Source organism: Marmota flaviventris, chromosome X (assembly GCF_047511675.1).
Source record: "Marmota flaviventris isolate mMarFla1 chromosome X, mMarFla1.hap1, whole genome shotgun sequence".
Taxonomy (NCBI): Eukaryota; Metazoa; Chordata; class Mammalia; order Rodentia; family Sciuridae; genus Marmota; species Marmota flaviventris.
Genome location: NC_092518.1, coordinates 13,752,116 through 13,775,618, shown reverse-complemented (window position 1 = coordinate 13,775,618; position 23,503 = coordinate 13,752,116). Strand labels below are relative to the sequence as shown.

At 36.7% G+C, this 23,503-nt stretch overlaps 1 protein-coding gene across 1 annotated transcript in view; it reads left to right on the top strand.

Moving 5' to 3' along the window:
* Positions 1-23,503, top strand: part of Map3k15 (mitogen-activated protein kinase kinase kinase 15) — a 114,946-nt gene that overhangs the window by 20,138 nt on the left and 71,305 nt on the right. The window contains exons 2-5 of the mRNA XM_027927372.3: positions 501-640; positions 3,253-3,276; positions 19,042-19,235; positions 22,309-22,477. Of these exons, the coding sequence (XP_027783173.1) occupies positions 501-640; positions 3,253-3,276; positions 19,042-19,235; positions 22,309-22,477 (527 nt within the window). The remainder of the gene's footprint in view (positions 1-500; positions 641-3,252; positions 3,277-19,041; positions 19,236-22,308; positions 22,478-23,503) is intronic.

Here is a 23,503-nt window from a genome sequence, read left to right as displayed (position 1 = left end):
AAGTCAACTCTCTGGGGCCTCTTATAAGAACATTAAACCTATTCATGATAGTTCTTCCCAAAGGTACCATCTCCAAATATTATCACATTGGGGATTAGATTACCACACACAAATTTAGAGGGGGACACAAATATTTGGTCTATAGTATACACACAAACACATGTGTAGGGAAATGATAAATCCAGAAATGAGGATAGAGATCTCCTCTGGGCAAGAGGGAGGAGATGTGATCAGGGAAGTGTATGTGTAATGACTTGGGCTTACCTGGGTTTTTATTTCATTATACTATATGCTTCATAAATATGCAAACTATATTTGATATATAGTTCATAAGAATGACATTAAAGATAAATCCATTAGCTGATTTTGAGACTATATTCCTATCACTTTAAAAAAGGAAGAGGGTTTTTGTTGTTTTTTAAAAAATTCTTCAGTAACAAGTAGATTAAGTAGACAGATCATCTGTCCTCTCACTCCCATCCCTCTCTTGTTCATTTCAGATGTTGCTGTTGTAGACATGAGTGACTTCTCCAGACAGCCTTCCCTCTTCTACCATCTTGGAGTCCGTGAAAGCTTTGACATGGCCAATAATGTGATCCTGTACCATGATACCGATGCCGACACAGCACTGTCACTGAAGGTAAAGAACATCGTTCACCTTCCTCTGAGTGCATCATTTTGGGAAAGCAGAATTTTATGTCAAGCCGAAATGTAACATAGCACAGGAATTATATGTGAGAAAAGTAATAAAAATTGCTTTTGCAATACCTTTTTTCCTACCACTGGTTCTACCTCACACATATAAATTTCTGGCTGCTCTGTGAGCATCGTTGCTACATTAAGCTTTTGCAGGCGACCTGAACACTTCCAGGCTCATTAGAGAAAAAGCAAAAAGTATTCACTTCCATTGACACAAACACACTACTCTGAATCCCTTTGTGGGCAATTTGATCCAAACTTACATGTTATAAAAATTAGTTCTTGACTTGGATAATGACGGGGATATATTTAACAGTTACCAAAATAAGCAGAAAATTTTACCATAGATATAATCGGCATTTAATTTGTTATTATACTCTAGTCTGAAAACATAGCAAAACTGAAAACAAGTGTATTCCTATACAATTCAGTAATATTGAGAATTTCTGAAATGTATTTTGGCAAGATTGAAACAAACATTTTTTGATAATATAGAACATTTTAAAAATATCTTTATTTATTATTTACGTGGTGCTGAGGATCGAACCCAGTGCCTCACACATTCAAGGCGGGTGCTTTACCACTGAGCTACAGTCCCAGCCCATATAGAACATTTTTAAATGCTTATATTTGCAAAATATAAATGTCTGATGTGCGTTATTCTAAAAGTCTGCTAATATTGTTGAATATCTTAGAAAATCCTGCTTTATGTTAAATAATTTAAAAATTAATAGTTTGTTTACAGCACTGTTTCTCAACCTTGATTGCACTTTAGAATTACCCAGAGAGCTTGTAAATATCCCAGGAGTCAGGCCACACCCCAAACAATCATGTCACAATCTCTGGGGTGTGCTGCACAGGCATGGGACTTTTTTAAACCTCCCAAATGTGCAATCAGGTATGAGAACTAGTGGGTTTAGAGATTGGCCTTTACAGACATCCTTTTTAAGTGTCCAACTCCCTCAGTACTGTAACAAGACAATTTTATGCCATACTTGGGCTGTGTGTGTGTGTGTGTGTGTGTGTATGTGTTTCTTGTGATTTAATATTAACCAAAATTTTCTGGGTTCTATATTGGTTTGAGATTATTTCCTGATAGAAACACCACCTGCTTCTGATGTATAATCTGTATGTGTTAAACCTCACATGCATTTTACGTAGATAGGTGCTCTGTAGTTATAGCACATAGTGTATTTGAAGAAGTCATTTGTATGACAGTGAAAAAAAGAAACTTTTATCAGTGTGCTTTACATTGTAGAATAGTTTCTACAGTTTAGAAACATATTTAAAGTCTATAAGCCAACTTAAATAACTTTAGAGATTTAGATATTAACTGCTGCTTTTACTGATTTTTCACTGTGCTTAGAAGTATTTAGAATACTTAGAATTTAGAAAATATGAAAGTATATAGATTATTAATCTATACTTTGATAGGAAACATGAAATTTTAACATTTTTTTCCTAATTCAATACAGTTTTCCTCACCTGTGCTTTAGAAAAGCCCTCTGGAAAGTTCTATGATCTAGGTAATGTTAAAATTATTTTACAGGGCTAGCGATTGAAAATTTTTAATTTTTAACGAATCAGACAAATATTTCCTACAATGGAAATGGGTAGTTAGTCATTTATATCTAATACCAGAGGAAGCAATCTGAACTTCTTATCAAAAATAGAAATCTTGGGCTAGGGATGTGGCTCAGTGGCACAGTGCTTGCCTAGCATGTGTGAGGCCCTGGATTTGACCCTCATCGATGAAAAAAAGATTCTCTGATTATATAAAGCATGTTTTACAGGGCAGATATTTAATTATGTTTTCTCTTGCAGAAATGTTGGTTTCTAGCATATAAATGATATATACTCAAGGTCTGCATAACCATCCTGTTGTTAACTGGCTAAAATGGACATGAGTTTGAACCTGTCTAGACAGTTCTAATAGGGTGTCAGGAATACTTCCAGTAGTACTCTTTCTGTAGGAAGGGTGACCATGGTGTTTCTGCAGCCTTTGCATTGATCTATTCAAACCCCAGGATGGCACAGTGTTTCCCAAGTGCTTTCTTACTGTCACTGTCATTCTTCTCTGGGAAGGTGGGATGCAGGGCACTCAGTGCCCCAAATTTGAGTCTCAAAATATCTTTTGGGGGGGCTAGAGCTTTAGCTCAGTGGCAGAGCATTTGCCTAGCACATGTGAGGCACTGGGTTGGATCCTTAGCACCACACAAAAATAAACAAATAAAATAAAGACATGCTGTTCACCTACAACTACAAAAAATTAAATAAATCTTTTGGACAAAAGTATTGTCACTGATATGGGAAAACCATCATAAGCAGAAATGCCCTCCAGTACTTCCAAAGCTAAACAATTATGATTAGTTTTCCATAGAATGTGAATTTTTTGATTATCAGAGATTCATTCTATTTGAAGCTTTCAGATGGTGGGGGTTCAAATGATTAATTCTTGTTTTAAGGTGGGCACTATATGATGTGGGGAGACTTAATGCTTATGAAAATTAACTGTTTAGAAAAACTATGTTCATCTTTTGTTTTTCTTTTCAGGATATGGTAACTCAAAAAAACACAGTAAGTATTACATTTTCAAATTTTTAGCCTCATAAGTGTAAATTTTTTAAAAATATAATTTTTTAGTTGTAGATGGACACAATACCTTTATTTTATTTGTTCATTTTTATGTGGTGCTGAGGATCAAACCCATTGCCTCACACATGCCAGGTGAGTGCTCTACCACTGAGCTACAACCCCAGCCCATAAGTGTAAATTTATAAAATATTTGCCTGAAAATCTCACAGGTAGCAAGGTGATTTCTAATCACGTGTTTGTTGTTTCTAAGGAGGTCAGTTGGAAACCCTCTATCCCTCAATCCACCAGTTAGCTTAGGCCCCACTTGGCCCTTTGAAAGTGTGGGACAGGAGGCAAGGTCAGACAGGTGTATATTCTTTATTACTTCATAGGGCTTTGAGCTTGGAACCACCTAGGTGTATCCTGAGCTGGACCTGCACTCCCATGGACCACCAAGAGTCTTTTTACTGGAGTCAATACCTCCCATACTTCCTCACCAAAGTCTCCCTGATGATGAAGGAACATGAACTTATACCCCAGTTTTAACAAGGGGATCAAGCCTGAATTTCCCTGCCACAAGCTGAAAAGAAGTAGGATGAAATTCTATTTCCTTCTGCTCCTTCCTGTTCCTTTATTATGAACTGAAGTTTCCTGATTCAGCTTATAAGTTCTTGTGATTACCTAGTCTTATTGCAATGTGGGTTTAGATAGTATAATGAAACTAGAAACTACCATCCTAAAAAAAATATTTGAATAAGATCATGTCCTCAGAAATTGTGCCAGAGTTATCCTATACCTTTGTATGTATCCCAAGCTTCCTATTCCTCTAGATCTGTGGTGGTGTAATTTGAGAATCCATGACCTAGACTCTGGACAGGCCCTTGGTCCCTTTCCTTTGGATCTCAACATCCCTCCTACTAGCACTTCTACAAGGGAAGGGTCTCTCAGTACTTTTCCTATTCTAGTTGGAGTTCCTAGAGGGACCCAAGAAAAGGACACAGGAGGTGAAGCTCTCCCCAGGTTGCCCTCTGCAGGGGAGTAGGAGCTTTGCATGACTTTACCCCTCCCAAAAGGCCCCTAGCAGGGGAGAGGGGGCTCCCCAGTACTCCACCTAACAAAAATACCCACCTGAGGGGGAAACTTGGACCCTCCTTCCCCACCAGAGGATGAAATTCTAGAAACAAAGCAAGTGAGGTAGTTCAATTACCATTGGAATGTGGATTTATAAGCTGATTTGTAAAATAAGGCAAGAGGTTCTGGTTTCAAGTTCCTCTTGGAAAAGAAACGGGACAATGTGTCATTTTGTTTTGTCCCATTGACGTACTGATGTTTTTCCATTTATGGGAGTCTGTCCTATTCTTTCCAGATCTTGATTTTTCATTTTACCTTCTTCATGGAGAAATGGGGGAACAATCAAAGGAGATTGGGCTTCAGGCCCAGGAGGTGTAGTTGGAGTCGCATCCGTCTCTTAAGTCACATTGGGCAGTTGTTCTACCCTTGTCTTGGTCATATCAGTAAAATGAGAAATGTTGACCTCTGTCCTTTTGTTTGTGGATGCCTTCCAGCATTCAACATCTGTGGTTCCATATTTATTGCACAAGCAAAAAGTTGTAACTTGGATTTAATGCAAGAAATGCCTATGAAACACTATTCCTTAAAACAAAATGAGCTACATGAAGGCAAGAAGCTATCTTTTTTCATTTCTTACTGTTGGGTGTATATACACTTCTATCTATCTGGATTTTCTTTTATACTGGGTATTGAACCCAGAAGTGCTTAAACACTGAGCCACATCCCCAGCCATTTTTGGATTTTGTTTAGAGAGGGTCTTGCTGAGTTGCTTAGGGCCTTGCTAAATTGCTGATGCTGGCTTTGAACTCACAATCCTCCTGCATCAGCCTCCTGAGTCACTGGGATTATAGGTATCCGCCACCATGGCTGGCCTGCACTTTGAAATATTTTTGTCTTCTAAAAGACAGTGTGTTATAATAAATGTTAAGTAGTGTTATAATTCTAGTGTTACAATACTATGTAGTGAATTCAGTTATAATTCCACTATGTATTCTCCTTCTCGCACATACTCCCTTCTGAAATACCCAGGAATTCCTTTAATATTCATAGTAATTCTTTTTTTTTTTTCTTAAATTTTAATATTTATTTATTTTTTTTTTAGTTTTCGGCGGACACAACATCTTTGTTTGTATGTGGTGCTGAGGATCGAACCCGGGCCGCACGCATGCCAGGCAAGCGCGCTACCGCTTGAGCCACATCCCCAGCCCTATTCATAGTAATTCTAAGCACACTTTGGCACCATTCTTCCTAGGTGTTTTGATTGTTTGTTAGGAATTAATTTATTCTACAGGATTTGACAACTAACGTCTCTAAATTACATTAGAATTCAGTGCCCAATATTAGTTATCATGCTTGGAAGGTGTGAAAAATTACAGCATTCAAAACAATTTTATTTTATTTTTATTTTTTTTAAATATTTTAAATTGGGGGGCTGGGGTTGTAGCTCAGTGGTGTAGAGTATTTGCCTAACACACGTGAGGTGCACTGGATTTGATCATCAGCACCACATAAAATAAATAAATAAAATAAAAGTATTATGTCCATCTACAACTAAAAAATTTTTAAAAAATATTTTTAATTGGCACATAGTAATTGTATGCTTTTATGGGTACAGTGTGACATTTCAATACATATATACAATATGTATGAACAGATCAGGGTAATTGGCATGTTCATAACCTCAAACATCATTTCTTTGTATTGGGAACATTGAAAATCCTCTGTACTACCTATTTTGAAACTTTCAATTAATAGTTGTCAACCATAGTTACCTACTGTGCTATAGAACATTGGAAGTTATTCTTTCTATCCTGCTGCATCCCTATACTTTCTACCCTTCTTCTAAAGCTCCATTCCTCCTTTCTTCACACCCTTCCTGAGTGCTGGTAACCACTCTTCAGAAGAATTTTGAAAGGGACCTGAGATAACTTGAAGCCTAGAAAATAGTACCAAAGAGTAAATGCTGAAGGGATGTAAACCTTGGAAGATACCATTAATGGTTATCCTTAAATGTTATCCTCTTTCTGAAAGTAAGGAGACAGTTATTTTTTCCGCTCCAGATGGAGTGGAAATAGGGCAAACAGAAAAATGGTTTGGATCAGCAGAATGAACAGCTTGCAGTTAATGGCGATTAAACATTAAAACAGAATGTCAAAGTAAATTGGGTGACTTTTAAGGAGAGTTTGCTTAGTTGTCTCTTGCATGTGGATTGGGATAACACTGGAATCGGGGAGCCTGGGTTTTATGACTCCAGACGTTTCTGGAGACAATCTGATAAAATCATTGGTGATCATTTTGGAAAGATTTTGGTAAAACACACATAGATATAATGTAGCCAGAGTGAACTTTAAAGTTCTGTCAGTCAGGGGTACAGCTTACATGCCACAGCCTGAACATGTAGCCAGATATTTGTGTGATTGTGAATATATGAAAACCAAGGTGCTTTGAGATCTGTCTTTAGGGAGTTATGTGCCTGATGCCACATTGAATACACCTTTATTTGGCAGAAGGTTGGGCGCATTCATTTCCATTTCTAGAAGTAGTTGCTTAGCAGAGATGGAAAGGCTGGGAAGCTGATCTCAGGGCTTCAGGCTGGGCTACCCATAGCCATTCTGTGTGCCTTTGCTCTTTGGAAACATGACATCACCTTTTGTGCTCACCTCTTTTTCAAATGATGCTCATGTTCTTATGTACCAGGTTTTGTTTAAAAAAAAAAAACTGCTTGGGGCTGAGGCTGTAGCTCAGTGGTAAAGTGCTTGCCTCCCATGTGTGAGGCACTGGGTTCAATCCTCAGAACCACATAAAAATAAATAAAGATACTTTGTGCTCATCTACAACTAAATAAATATTTTTTAAAAAAAAACTGCTTTACAGCCAGGCATGGTGGCGCACGCCTGTAATCCCAGCAGCTCAGGTGGCTGAGGCAGTTCAAAGCCAGTCTCAGCAAAAGCAAGCCACTAAGCAACTCAGTGAGACCCTGTCTCTTAATAAAACACAAGGACTGGGATGTGGCTCAGTGGTAGAGCACTTGCCTAACATGCATGAGGCACTGGGTTCGTTCCCCAGCACCACATTAAAAAAAAATACAACAACAACTAACTAAAATACAAAATAAGGCTGGGGATGTGGCTCAGTGGCTGAGTGCCCCTGAGTTCAATCCCTGGTACCAAAAAACTGCTTTACTTAGGTATAACTTGCATACCTACAAATTCACCTGTTTTAAACACACATAATTCAATGACTTTTAAAAAAATTTTTTTAAAGAAAGAGTGAGAGAGACAGTGAGAATTTTTTAATATTTATTTTTTAGTTTTCGGCAGACACAACATCTTTGTATGTGGTGCTGAGGATCGAACCCGGGCCGCACGCATGCCAGGCGAGCGTGCTACCGCTTGAGCCACATCCCCAGCCCGACTTTTTAAATTCTTACATAATTTTTTTTTGTAGTTGTAGATGGACAACATGTCTTTATTTTATGTGTTTATTTTGATATAGTGCTAAGAATTAAACCCAGTGCCTCACAAGTGCTAGGCAAGTGCTCTGCCACTGAACTAAAGCCCCAGCCCTAATTCAATGACATACATTTATTTATTTATTTATTTATTTTTAAAAGTTTTTCATGCCTCTTTTTTTTTAAGAGAGAGAGAGAGAGAGAGAGAGAGAGAGAGAGAGAGAATTTTTTAATATTTATTTTTTAGTTTTCAGCAGACACAACATCTTTGTTTGTATGTGGTGCTGAGGATTAAACCCGGGCCGCACACATGCTAGGCGAGCGCGCTACCGCTTGATTCACATCCCCAGCCCCAATGACTTTTATTTAATAATGTAGGTGGTTGCACAGCCATTACCATAATCTGGTTTTGGAGCGTTTCCATTACCTCCTCAAATACCTTTTTACAGACCATCCCTGTTCCTACCTCCAAACCCAAACAACTTCTAATCTGTTTTATGTCTTATAGATTTACCTTTTTGGGCTTTTCATGTGAATGGAACCATACCATATGAGGTCTTTTGCACCTGGTTTCTTTCAATTAGCATGTTTTTGAAGTTTTTCTATGATGTAGTGTGTATCAGTAGTTTTATCCTTTTTATTGCTAAATGACATTCTACTGTATGGATAGTCCACATTTTACTGGTCCTCTCCCCAGTGATGGGCTTTTGGGTTGTTTCCACTTTGGGGATACTATGAATAATGCTGCTCTGAACATATGTGTACATAAAGACGTACACATATTCATTCCTCTTGGGTAGATACTTAAGAATGGAATTGTTGGGTCATATGGTCTATACATGTTTGACTTCTTAAGAAACTGCCAAAATGATTCCAAAGGAACTGTTCCATTCTAAATTTCCACCAGAACTGAGAGGTCCAGTTTCTTTACATCCTCATCAATACTTGGTTGTGTCCATCTTTTTATGATAGCCATTCTAGTGAGTTTTAATTTGCATTTCCCTAGTGACTAGTGATGTTGAGCATCTTTTAATATTCTTATTAGTCATTCATGATCATCTTTGGTGAAATGTCTACTCAGATATTTTCCCCATTTTAATTGGTTGTGTACTCACTGTAGAGTTGAAAGAGTTCTGGAAGCAAGATTTTTTATCAGAGGCTTCAGTTACTCAATTCAGTTATCAGTTATTACTTTTATGGATCAGGCCCTTTTTGTATCTAAGAACTTTTAGCCCAACTCAAGGTCAAGAGATATTACTCCTATATTTTTTAAAAAACTGTTAAACCTCCATTTAAGTCTCAGATACATTTTGAGTTCATTTTTATATCTGAATGAGATAGGTGTCCAAGTTCATTCTTTTGCATGTGGATATCCAGTTGTTCCAGCAACATTTTTTTCTGAGAGGGCTATCTTTTCCCCTATTGAATTGTCTTGGCACCCTTGCTGAAGTCAACTAAACCTATATGTAAGGTTTATTTCTGGATTTTCAGTCCTGTTCCATTGATATGTATGTCTAGCCTTATACACAAGCCACACGGTTTTGATTACTGTTGCTTTGAAGTAATTTTTTAAATTGGAAAGTCTGAGTCCTCCAACTTTTTCTTTTTCATCCTTTCTTGGGACATTTTGGGCTCCTTGCAATTTCATATAAATTTAAGAATTGGCTTTTCCATTTCTGTAACAGCAATAATAAAAACCCACACCATTGACAGGGATCGCATTGTATCTATAGATTGCTTATTGATAACAATATTAAGTCTTACAATTTATGAATATGGACTCTTTCCATTTATTTAGATCTTCCATAATTTCTGTCAACAATTTTTATAATTTTCAGCAAACAAGTCTTTTACCTCCTTGACTTAAACTTATTCCTGGGTATTTTTTCCTTTTGGATACTCTTATAAATGGAACTGTTTTTTAAATTTCCTTTTCAGGATTAAAAAGTGTTACAAAAATCTTGTGAATACTCATCACATTTTAATTCATAATTCAATATTTGATTGAGTTGAAATGTAATTCAGTTTTCAGTCAGAGCTTTACAAAAATGGCTTTTTGCTTTTCCTGTATTTTTATCCATTTCAATTTTTATGCTGTTGCTTCAGCATAACAAAGGTAGTCAATCTTAGCATGTCAACAATTCAGAAAACTTGTTTGTATAATGACAGATCAAGGTTCCACCTTCATGAAAGCAAAAGAATGAAAATGCAGCCAACCATGAGGCTACTTTATTGGTTAAACCTTGGAACTTCCTGATGGTTTGCCACTAGTGTACATAGTCCATAGGTATTCTGTAACTTCCTTTGTTTTCATTTTCCTTTGCAAGAATAACCAGTTTTGAACTTGTAGCATATTACACAGATTGATTTCCCCTGAAAGCAGAGTCTGAGATTGAATTTAAGGTCCAGGAGGTTCATTAAGGAGTGCCTTTGGGATTGACACTGCGCAAGGGGAGGGAATGAAACAGCACTGGGCAGAGGGAGAAATGAAGCTGTGATGCAAGACCAATGACAGCCTTGGCAAACCCCTAAAGGAAGTCAAGCTTGACTGGCCTTTCTGAGCTGTCCTGTGTGAGGATGAGATGGCCAGGTTTTTATACCCCTGCATCCATCCATCATTAGAAAGAGTGTAACCTTTGATAAGGTGCTTTCTGCAACTAAGGCAGTTCCAGAAGGGGCTGACAGTAGGGACTGGGGGTTAAAGAACTTCCAGTAGCTAGGGCAATATATCCTTCCTTGAAAGGGGGTCTTGGTAGCACATCTGAGTATCTATCACACAATAATAATTTCATATGGAGAATATATAAATCACATATACCCCAAGACTAAAAAATAGATCTTCAAGGCTGATAGGCACAGGAATAATATTTTCCTGTTGAATTAGTTGGTAATTACCTGAAAACTGCCTAACCTTGCCAGAGAGGAAACGTGGGGACATGCGCATTCCCTGTCCCCGGGAGACTTACTGAGAGAAAATGAGGTGTTCCACCCAATACTTACAGTTGGAATTGTTAGAAGTATACCAGATCACATTTTCATTTGTCATGTCCTGAAGCCAGAGTTCACAGTTTTTTTTTTAAGCAATGTTAAATTTCCAAGCTTGGATCACATTATTAAAAAGTACTTTATTAAAAACCATGTTATTAAAAAACTAATCTGGTTCCTGACCTCTGGACTAGGTGATTTTTTTTTCTGGAAAATCAGTGAGATTTAAGAGAAACTTGTTCCCATTAAAATGGTTATCTTTGTAATCCCAATAAATTGGAAATTCTTTGAGAAACACACATTGGCAATACTGAGGGCATTGTGTTCAATACTGGAAGTCTTCCTCCTGGCTTGTGAACATGGTTAGAGGGTAACAGAATTTCTCCTGTTCTTTCTTGCTTGCTTTCCACAAGTCTAAAGTTTTCTATGAACTGGGCTCCAAAATTATTAAACATATAGAGTGTTTAGGGACAGTTTGGTAAAAAGTCAATTAAATTTCTTCTTTCCATGTCTTTTGGGTTTTCTGAGTTGAAAATCAAGTTTTCTACCACTTTTATTATTAAAGACTCCATTTCAAACAGGAAGGCTTCATCCCATAGAGATGGAAAGGAAGAATTTTATTTTATCCACAGAATATGAATCATGTAAAAATCTCTGCTCTTTGAGTATTTATTTAGCTTGTGTGGCTATTTTCTATAATTTTTACCTCATCTTAAATTCCCTATTACAGTCTTTTTGTTTTTTCCTGCATGACTATGTTTTTGCTTCTGTTTGTTCTCTTAAATTGAAGTACTCTAGAGGTGTGAAATATAAAACTTTGCACTGTACATCTTGAATATCACAGGGGTAACATCAGATGTCACAGGACCAATGTCAGAACCACATTATTGATATTAAATTCTGCCTACCAACTGAACAAGTCCTTGGAATTCAGGACACCCATTTTGTTTTCTTTAAATTAAGATATAATTCACATATCTTAAAATTCACTATTCCCTCATATATTTGTGTTGGGAATTTTGTGTAGCTTAATTTATTTAAGGGCATTTCAGAATTAAGTTGAAGTGACAAGAGTCCTAGGAAGGGAGAGGAAAGGCCTGAGATTTGTCTAGCTCTGTAAGTCATCTGTGTGCCAGATGCTTAACAATCTTGGGTCTCAGATTCCTCCTCTATAAAATGAGACAATGGGGCTGGGGTTGTGGCTCAGTGGTAGAGTGCTTGCCTAGCATGTGTGAGGCACTGAGTTTGATTCTCAGCACCACATATAAATAAATTAATTAAATAAACATCCAACAACTAAAAACTAAAAAAAATGAGACAATAGGGTGCTTTCTGAGATTTGTGCCAGCTTTGAAATAATTGTCATGTTATGAGAATCATTCAATTGTTTGAACAAAGTGGATCAACTATTGCAATAGGTCAGTTAGCACTCCATGGTTTCCAGCAGGGATATTTTCATTTACTTTTAAGTGGTACAGTAGCCTGATTTTGCTATTGAAATCATTATACAGCTTCTGTATATTTATTCCTCCTATGACCAGATAAATATAGAAAGATAACAATGTGGAATGTTCTTTGCATTGATCATGAAAAACAAAAACCAACCTACATTTTTCTGGACATGCATATGTGCTGATTTTTTTTGGAGGGGGTACTGGGGATCAAACTCAGGGGCACTCAACCACTAAGCCACATCCCAGCCCTATTTTGTGTTTTATTTAGAGACAGGGTTTCATTGAGTTGCTTAGCAACTCGCTGTTGCTGAGGCTGGCTTTGAACTTGCAATCCTCCTGCCTCAGCCTCCCAAGCTGCCGAGATTACAAGCATGCCCCACTATGCCTGGCCATATGTGCTGATTTTTAAACTTCTCTCCTAACTGGCTAGACAAAGATATGTTTATGAAACTTAAATTTTTTTGTGTGAAAAGTATTACCCCATATTTGTTCCTTAGCTTGCTAAATTTTCTTAGACAGAGTCTTCTGGGCTTTTTCAATTTTGGTCTTCATTAAAGATTTGTGACTTATTTGCATTACAAGATCCAAAGAACCACATCCTGCCAGCAGGCAAGATGTGCATTCTTCTGCAAGTGCTCAGAACTTAGTTCATCTTGGCTGATATTAAACCACTGTCCATCTGCCATTAATGCTTTCCCCTCTCTTCTGATGAGGCCATGTGTTGACTGATTAAATGTTTGTATCAGTATAAAAAAATGTTCTCTGAAAGGTCAACCTGAAAGTCTCATTATGAAGTTCATCAGGAATAAACTCTAACATATCATATTTTCTCCAAAGAATTAATTTATAAACCCTGTGCTGCTATTAACCAGCTATGCCACCAGCAACTAGCCATAAATAAAAATAAGTGCTGCTCTAAATAGGTCCCTTGGTTTGTGTTTCCATCTTGGCCTCCTTGGTTAGTGGCCATGATAGAACCTGATGGACAACTGAGAGGAGATTCCAACATACTCTGGTCTCCTGAGCTGTCCTGGATAATCCAGGCAGCTATTTGTGGATGAGAAATATGCCAAATTACTAGAAAGCTTTATTTGTGTATGCAATGAAGGAACATTGACATTTTTTTTGGCTACAGCTGGGATGTTCCATATGATGCCTCTGCAAAGAGTCCTGAGAGGCAGTGCTTAGCCTTTTGGGGACGTGGGATCCCTTTTTCATTCTGGAGGAGCCTATGCATTACTTTTGAGAATATGTTTGAATATACTTAAATACAAAGGATTACAGGAAGACTATGTTGAAATGTAGTTATCAAAACTATTTTAAAAATTTTATATGGTAATGTGCTGCTTTACTAATGTCAAATAATATCAAATATCAGGCCTAAAATGTGTCATAATTTTGGAGTAGTAATGGGTATAGAAGTTATTTTTAAGGTATCTGCAGGAACTATAATGGGAAATAAAAAATTCTGTGATTTCTATTAGTGACATCATTCCATGTTTTGATAATACTAGTAGAGTACAGTACCTACATTCCTGATTGAGAGAAGTCTTACATTTCAGTTGAAAGCAAATGATGACAAATACAAAATTTTTCTTATTCAAATTAATAGACCCCCCAAGTTCACAACTCCTGGTCTGGTCTAGAACTAGTGTACATAGCTAATATTGATTCCATTATATGCAAAGGACTTCACAGAAATGGCCATATTTAAGCTTCTACTGCCTGATAAGGTTGCACTATTATTATCCCCATTCTAAAGATGAGAAAACTAAGGTTTAGATAGATAAGTACATCTAGGTTGGAGTGGTACTAGGATTTAATCCTTGGCCCCCTGAATCCTTTGAGTTGGGATGAGACTGACTTCTTATTTCAATGCTAATAAGGTCTTTCTTGTTCACCTAATCTAACATATGTGAAAAACAAAACACTGCTCAGTTCTGTTTAGAGGGTGATGAAATTGGCATGCCTTCATACTCTGCTTGTGGGAGTGTAAATAAATTGCTTCATCTTTTATGACACCTAAGCCACACACATCAAGAACTTTATACTTGTTTTAGTAATTTCACTCCTGGGAAGCTATCTTTAGGAAAACACCATGGTACAAAGATGCTATATACAAAGATGTTCATCTTAGTGGTACTTAGAAGGAAAATTTCAAATCAAACTGAAAGTAAAACAATAGGAGAATGGTTAAGTGTATATAGTTAATACCATAACATTTAAGACTATGTAATTAAGCTTTTTTTAGTGATGATATAGGATGGTTTGTTCATGGTAGTGATATTTATAGATGGTAGTAGTTCTGGAAAATTGCAATTGCTAGATTAGGAACTCAAAACTTTACAGTATCTTCCACTTTCTACCCCCACAGTGTCAGAGATCAGTGGTTTTTACTCTGCTCTCTGACCTCACTTACTATATGAGAATCATCCTTTTAGAAATATTTGGAGAGTGTTTAGAATAAGAGTTTACATATTAATGTGGCTAGAACACTGGTTCTAATGCTTCTTTATGTAGGAAACTAAGCTGCCTTTGTTAAATTTGTTTTAATGAGCTGGATTCTTGAGATGTTTTCATTTAAAAATGTAACAATTAAAAATAGCTGATCCTCGTTCACTATTGAACATGTATTATGTTAATCATTGTTTTTCTTTTAAGTTTCTGGTCTCTCCACCAACAAAAGTTTGAATGTGGTCCAACATTTGGAGATGTTTGGGCCCATTCTTCCTCTTTTTAAGAATAAAAGTACTTGCACTCAAAAGCCTGTGCTTTCATTTGGAAGTTTATGAATTGCTTTTTAAAATGTAGTCATTAGTTCCAATTTCTTTCTGTCAGATTTCTTAAACTTTAATACAGTTTCTGAAAGATTTTTTCAAAGGAAGTATTTTTACCTTCCCAAGTCTCTAGATTCCTGCTGTCTCCTCAGTCCTGTTTATTAAACTCTCAGCTGGTTTCAGAGTTCATGCATTTCCTCTCTTTCTTCTCTAACTATGGCTAAAAATTGGCTCCAAAGATCACCTCCTATCCTAACTGCAGGGTCTCTGCTGCTGCTGCTCTGCCTCCTTGAACAACAACTTGTCACAGCACATATCTTATAGCTGTCAAAATCCTATTTTTCACACCTCATTATTTAGGGTTTGAGCAGGACTAGGGCAAAGTTTATTCTTGTGCTGTTTGGGAAGACTAGGTTTGCTAAAGGAATAATGTAAACAAGATTTCAGCAGAAACATTTGTTTTGGAAACAGTTGAAGATATAATAATTCTTTACAAATAGATTTTATCGCTCACCTTCAATTTACCTATCTACCATACAGAGGCTTATGATTATTTATTTGTAATGTTTATGAATACTTTTGTTATAATTCTTTTGTGTGTGTATGGTGCTGGGGATTGAACCCAGGGCCTTGTGCTTGTGAGGCAAACACTCTTTGTCAACTGAGCTATATCCCCAGCCCACAATTATGTCTTTTTTTTAAAAAAAATCTTTAAAAATATATATATTATTTGTAGTTGGACACAACACTTCCATTCATTTATTTTTATGTGGTGCTGAGGATCGAACCCAGGGCCCTGCGCATGCTAGGCGAGCTCTACCACTGAGCCACAACCCCAGGCCCCCCACCACCACAAAAAATTTTTATTTTATTTATTTATTTTATGTGGTGCTGAGAATCGAACCTAGGGCCTCACATGTGCTATGCGAGCGCTCTACCATTGAGCCACAACTCCAGCCCCACAATTATGTCTTTTAATGAAACTAAGAAAAGGAAAGAGAATTAGGAGAGGGAGAGAGAAGGACAGTAAGAGTATATGTGTGGTATCTATTTTTTATTTACCATTTCTTGTCCTTTTCATTTGTTCTTGTGGATTTGAATTACCATTTGGTGTCATTTCCTTATTCCAAAGCAATTTTATTCCCACCTGTGTGCTATGCTTTTTGTTATTATTGTCAAATAGCTTACATCTCTGTATATGTTATAAACTCCAAAATATGGATTATATACATCCTTTTCTACATTTAATTTTTAAGTTGGTTAAGAGAAGAAAGGAAAAGAAATTTATGATCATACTGCATTTTATAATTGCCTACGTAACTACTTTTATTAGAATTTTTTGTCTACTCTCAATTTCTTCCATTCTAAAGAACTTCCTTTAGCATTTTTGTAAGATAGGTCTACTAGCATAAATTTATCTCAGATTTTGTTTATCTGGAAATGTCTTTGTTTGATCTTCACTTTTTCAGCCTTAATCTTTTGGAGGGGGTACTAGGGATTAAGCTCAACCACTGAGCCACATCCCCAGCCCTATTTTGTATTTTATTTAGAGACAGGGTCTCACTGAGTTGCTTAGTGCCTCCGTTTTTGCTGAGGCTGTCTTTGAATTTGCCATCCTTCTGCCTCAGCCTCCCGAGCTGTGTGCCACCGCACCCAGCTGAGACTTTACATTTTTTAATGTCTTTATTAAAAATAATTTTTACTAGTTATGGTTATTTTTCTGAAGATAGAATTTGAGAAGCTTTTCACACCTCCAGCCCAGCTTAATTAGGTTTGTTTCTTCAAAGGTATTTTACCTTCTGTACCTCACTGATCCACACAGCCCTTTCTTTCCTCCCTCTCAATCTGAAATAGGAGGGCTTTTACCATGGACTTAACCAATTTCAGATAAAAGAAAAATATTTTAACTTCTGAATTTATAAATGGCATTTATTTTAGCAACATGGTTTTCCTGGCATGGATGAGGGAGAAACTTGTCTCTAACCTATCAAAACCTACTAGTTTGCTGGCTAGTTTGAGTCTCTTTAAGAATTCAAAAGTGTTGCAGGGAGGGGAAGGGTCTTTGTTCTTTTGGTACAGGCAGTTCCTGCTGATGAAGAAGTAGATCTGAGCCACCTTCCTCAGCAATCACCCCCACACACCTTAATTCTTGAGCCTTCTATTTATAACACTGGCACTTGTATTTTGAGGGGGTTAATGCCAATAGCTGGTACCCACAGGGATGGTCACCAGCTACAGCTTTGCAGCAGGTTCAATATTCTCAGAAAACCCTCTTTTCAGGGATAATGCAATATGAGAAAGTTTAATCTAAAATGTTTTCTAAATGTTTTCGTATGGGTTGGGAGCTAAGAATAGATTTTTACTTTTTCATTTTTATTTTTTTACCCTTTTAAATGGTTGGGAAATATGAAAAAAGAAGATTATTTCAGGACATGTAAAGATGTGAAGTTTGAATTTGTGTCCATATATAAAGTTTTGTGGACACATGGCCACGCTTGTGTATTTGTGTATGGTCTGTGTCTGCTTTTGTGCTACAACAGCAGAGTGGAAGAGTTGCAAAAGACACTGTGAGATATGAAAGGCCAAAATATTGATCATTTGGCCCTTACAGGAAGTTAGCTGACCTGGTCTAAAATGTGTTTTAGTGGAATAATACCAGTAATTTCTTTTAACAAAATATTTTAGGATTCAAAATGTGTCATAACGTGGCTGTAGAAGCCCACTAATATCCAAAAGAGAGAGGTTTCAATACAATTATTTATGTCTTAAGTTAGGATAGAAATGTCTTCCTCTAAGCAGATCTTATTCAAAAGTAAAACTTCTTAAATATATATTTCATGTCATTGAAACTAATTCCCCCATATTGTAAGTTTTCTAAAGTGGGCTGTTTGATCTGAGATCATGATATTCAGACAGTTTTCTGTGTAAGTAATGAATTTGTTTTTAATTTAGAAGAAAATTTAGTTCTTATTCTATGTCCCATTCTTGGAAAAAGAAAAAATATATCTGTCTATATTATGTCAAAACTACCTAGATACCTCCGTTAATTCATCTGACTTCTTACATTTTTTTAAACTGAACTATTTCTGGCATCATATAAATTCTTCATGTAGAAATACAGGGATTTTAAAGTCTGAAATTTTAAGTTAGTTGCATTTTATGATAGTGTAGGCAAAAGATTGATGATGATATAAGAGTGTTGTTAGAGAATTATATTTCAACCTTCAAATGTGCTAAAAAATTGAGCATAGATATAATGCTATTTAAAGATGCTTATGCTTTATAAAGAATTATGATTTTTAGTCAAACTATAATTATTCCATAGAAAAAGTATACTGTTTTACCTATTATTAAAGGTAATTTGAATTTTTTATAAAAAAACTTCAATGGATCTTTTCAAAAGATCTCTAAGACTAATCATAGTTATTAATATATGCTTCCCCAGGGCTGGGGTTGTGGTCTCAGTGGTAGAGCACTTGGCTGGCATATATGAGGCATTGGGTTTGATTCTCAGCACCACATATAAATTAACAATTTTTTAAAAATATATGCTTCTAAATTTTTATTAAACAAAGTTTATATTTCACCTGTATGAAATTATCAGATTATCAAATAATACATTTTCATATATGTTGAAAGAAAAATGATATGCCATATTATAATCCTTGGTTCTCACTGGGTTCAAGTCCTTCTGGTTTGAGGGCCATAAAATGAATCAATTGATTTTTTTTTTTTTTTTTTTTTTAGACTTCCAACTCTTAACATTTCTGCCAGTGAAATTCATAGACATTTACAGGTCAGCTCAGCATTTGAAACCAAATTTCTGTCCTATTATTTAAATGATAGAGCTTTTGAAATTGAGAGGTTTCCTTTTTTATGTCTAATAGGTTTGTAGTGATATTGCATAATTTGTTGTTCATATTGAAATATCTTTTTCTTCATATCCCACCAGGTCCTACCTGCTCAAAGTCACAGCTGTGCTTCTGCAACAAGTACTTTCTGGATCATTTTTGTTTCTCTTTTTTTCCAGGCATCTAGTGGAAATTATTATTTCATCCCCTACATTGTGACACCATGCGCTGATTATTTTTGCTGTGAGAGTGACGCCCAGAGGCGAGCCTCGGAGTACATGCAGCCCAACTGGGATACCATTCTGGGCCCGCTGTGCATGCCCCTGGTGGACAGGTTCATTAGCCTCCTCAAGGACATCCATGTGACCTCATGGTAATTCTTACCAGCCACCAACATCCCTGGGAGCCTTGTAAAAATTTCCCTTTCCTTTCAGAGAGGTGGTATACCTTAAAATTACCAGTATGCCCAGAGAATAAGGAGCATTGGTCAGTCATTTAAAAATCATCCTGGAATCCAGCCTCACTAATCTGAGTCACTGAGGTAAAGCCAAAAGAGAATAGAACTGGAATTAGGAGGTCAGAATTGGGCCTGTGTCTGCTCCTGACTCCCTGTGTGACCTTGACATATACCTTCTCTTCTCTGTGGCTGTTTTCTCCTCTAGGAAACAGGGAAGTTAAATCAGTGATTTTTATTTCTAACCATCTATTTCAACTTGGAGATTCTGTTTCATGATCATTTCTGAGCATGATTTTACATTCCCTTAGTTATGGGGGTTCTTAAAATGCCCCAACAAGGTCATTCTGACCTTGAGTTCTCATATTCTTGAGAACCTACATATTTTCCTGACTTCAGGATGTACTGTGACATGTTTTCTTTGAGATTTGTATCAGAGGTAGTATGCACTACTCACTCAGGTAGAAAGGTTTGAATGTAAGTCCTGGTAAGATGATTCCTAGCTGTGTAGCCTGGGAAAGGTCACTTCCCTTCTTTGAGTCTCAGTGCTCAGGAAACTGTACCTTCAGTGTTCTACTCTAAAAATTAAAGGCAGAAAAATTATTCTTAATCAAGCAATCCAGTTGTTTTGCTTGAAGCCAATTTAAAGGATTTATTCCTGTAAGTTGTGTCACAAGGAGGAGGATTTGTACTTCCAAAACAAATGAAAATCCAAAGGACTGGCAGAACTGGCTTGTAATGAAATGTCAAGGACCTCATGTCATATTTTGGCCCAAATCATGGCACCTTGAACCATAGAGGGTTACTACTGAAATATTGGCATGAAGTTCATACTTTGTTCTCCTTTTCTATGCCATTGCCTCTTTTTTGGATACAGACTTTCTTTTAGAGACTAGTGGGGAAGAAGACTGGAAACCTAGACACATGTGACCATATGCCAACACAAAAAGCAAATGGCAAACTTTTTGTGACACAGTCCTAGCAAACCTCATTCAGTTTTACTTTGCTAACTTTTGTCTAATTGCAAAACAAACATTTTAGTGATGTTTAGGGAGAAAGTTCTCCCAATATCATATTTTCAGGTCTGACAAGGAGGTCGGCTAACTTGAATCTTCCAGATGAGTCATACCTTTGCAAGAAATGGGTTCAAGTTTGTTTCTCATTCGGTGTATGTATGTATTGGGAGGAAAAGAACTTTTTTGATTTGTTTTAATTTCCAAGGGCTTGAAATGCCTATTAGTGGATTCCACCCCACAGTTGGCTGGAGTCTTGACAATAATGAGACAGTAAATGGTACTTGTGATTGCAAACATCTGTAATCAGGATGGCAGGTAAGTTTTAAGCTCATGTGCCAATTCTGATAGATTTATAAAGTATCTTGAGTCCTGTGCTATAAAGGGCTTTGAAGCCATTTCCAAGTTCATATTGATTAGCAGCATCTTCCCTGGTTGCCAGAGGCAGAAATGGCTGCATGATTATTACTTATCTGGAGTCCCCAAACCATAATCAAGTCAGTGTTTTATTTACCTAAAAGTTACTGTTCTTATTAGATTTCTTCATTTATTAAAACTATTTTTCAGAATTACCCTAGAAAACAAGACTGAAGTATAACTTTTTACTATCAGGCCAAACTAATAACACTTTAAAAGCTTTCATGCCTTTATAGTCTACCAAATGGGCAATGGCTGTCACCCAGTTTAATGACTCATTCAATTAATGACAGAATTTTAAACACTGGCAGAGTTTTCTGATTTGCTCATCATTGGGGTAATAGCAGTTGACAAATAAGGAAATAAAAATGAAAGCATTGCACTAATATTTTTACATCAAAACCCTTTCTGTGGGATATCACTTCATTCTTTAAATGTTAATTGAGGTCTTATTATAAGCATTGGACCAGGCTGTGTAATATATGCACATTTTTATGGCATAGTTTTATAATTATTCAAAATAAGTATGATTTGTTCTTATTCTATCTTGTGTTGTTTCTCTAGGAAAGATGATTTATCCTACTGTCTTTTTAAAGAAAGAGCTTAATTTTTCTCTCTACAATTAAATCATTTCAGCTTCTTAATGGGTTGGCAGCATTACTGCTTGGCAGTGCTCATTCTCTGTTTAAAAATTAATTGGAAAATAGGCAAGATATTTAAATCAATCTGTGGTCATTGTAAGTTGGCCTCTGTACACCAAATTAGGTTGTTTTTCAAGGTTTTATTCCAAGTATCAGATACTAGCATTGACTCTGTAAGAGGCTATGGGCACATTAAGTGTGGATTTAAACTGTTTTAAATTTTTTTACATATCCACATTATTATCTAGACACCCTCATAAAGGAGATTTTTATATTTTACATTAGAATCACATTATGGCAGTCAAATATGACAAGGGAAGTGGGGCGGGTGAAACGCAATGTTTTCTGTAAGCTTCCTAGCATGGCTTCTGTGTACCCCCTTTGGATTGCTTGGGGACATGACACCAGTTTCCAGCTGTCCTTCAACTAGTGAAACCTTCATGACTACTAACTGGGGACACTTAATAAATGAGAATATTTTTTAAATGAATTTCTGTGTATTTTATGGCTCTTGGAGTTTTGTTTGGCTTTGTGATTATCTGTTGCTGGTAGGGAAAAATAAATATTCAAGTAAGGTACCATCTTGCCTTCTATGTGGTTCAAAATACCAGAGGAAATAGATTGAGCTGTATAGAAAGTTCTGTATATTGTTTGAATATTTCAGCTTTGAGAATATTTTTAAGGTTGTAATGAGCTGGTTTTTATTTGTTAACATTATTGGCTCATTTGGCAAAATGTGAATAACAAGTTGAAGTGTCTTTAGTTTGCTGCATGAGGAGGCTCGGGTCTGGGCCAAGGTCTCCATGTGTTAGCCTCAGTCACATAAATAAGAACCATATTTGTTTGAGTGCCAAGGAGGAGGGTCCTGGATGCACATAGTCATATCTATATGACTGGAGGTTTTCCTGTTCCCCTGTCTAGTGTTTATTACAAAGAAACCTTGTTGAATGACATCCGGAAAGCCAGAGAGAAATACCAGGGTGATGAACTGGCAAAGGAGCTGGCTCGGATCAAACTCCGCATGGATAATATTGAAGTTCTGACATCAGACATCATCATTAATTTACTCCTGTCCTACCGTGATATCCAGGTATGAAATGTGCCTAACTGAGGCTAGCATATAGCAAAATTTTTCTTGGCATGAGGAACTCCTCATGTGAGTGTATTCTCACTCAGTGTGTGGTGTATTCTCACTAGGTGTATTATTTTACTAGGTGTATGGTGAAGTAGCTATTTTATATAAATGGATCTGTGACCAGGTCAGAGGTCATCCAGCTTATCTATCAGGGTGAGAGTTTTAGAGAAGGGTTTTTCATATTAGGGCTGGTGTGAATGCTCCAACAAGAGACCACATATATGGCACTGCTTAGTATAAGGAATTAATAATTTAACAGTTTATATATATTTTATGCTACGCATAGTTCCAAGCCTTTTGCTAATCCTAAATTAATTCACTGTTCTTAACAAACCTATGGTATAGGTTTATTTTGTTGATCCCCATTTTTTGGAGGGGGGATACTGGGGATTAAACTCAGGGGCACTCAACCACTGAGCCACATCCCTAGCCCATGGTACCACATCCCACAAGCCCTGTCTCAAGAACTCTTCAGTAGCTTCTGAGGTCTGTTTTAGACTAAATATCTATATTCTCTGAAATATAGATTCTCTGAAAACACAGTAGCCATTTCCTGGTTGCTAGGCTTAATTTTTTCTGCCTTTGGATGAGTGGTGGTAAAAAAGTATCAAAGGCCTAAAGGACATAGCAGAACAGAGAAGATAAGAAGGACAATGGAGTCAGTCAGCCTCAGTCTAAATCCTGACTTCACTAACTGCTGTGTGACTTTGGGCAAGTTATTTAATCTCTCTGTGCATCATTTTCCTCATTTTTAAAATAGTTAGTATAAAATAGGCCTCAGAAGCTACTGGAGAGTTCTCAAGATGGGGCTTGTGGGATGTGGTACCATGGAGGAAAATCAGCATTTCCTCTTCTGAATGTAATGCCTTTGAGACATTCCTAAGGGAGTCTGCCTCCCTTTTCTGTGGCACACGGGGTAATGTACAATACTTATAGACTCCTATAAAGCTACATTGGAAGTTGTTGGCCATGTTTCTTTAA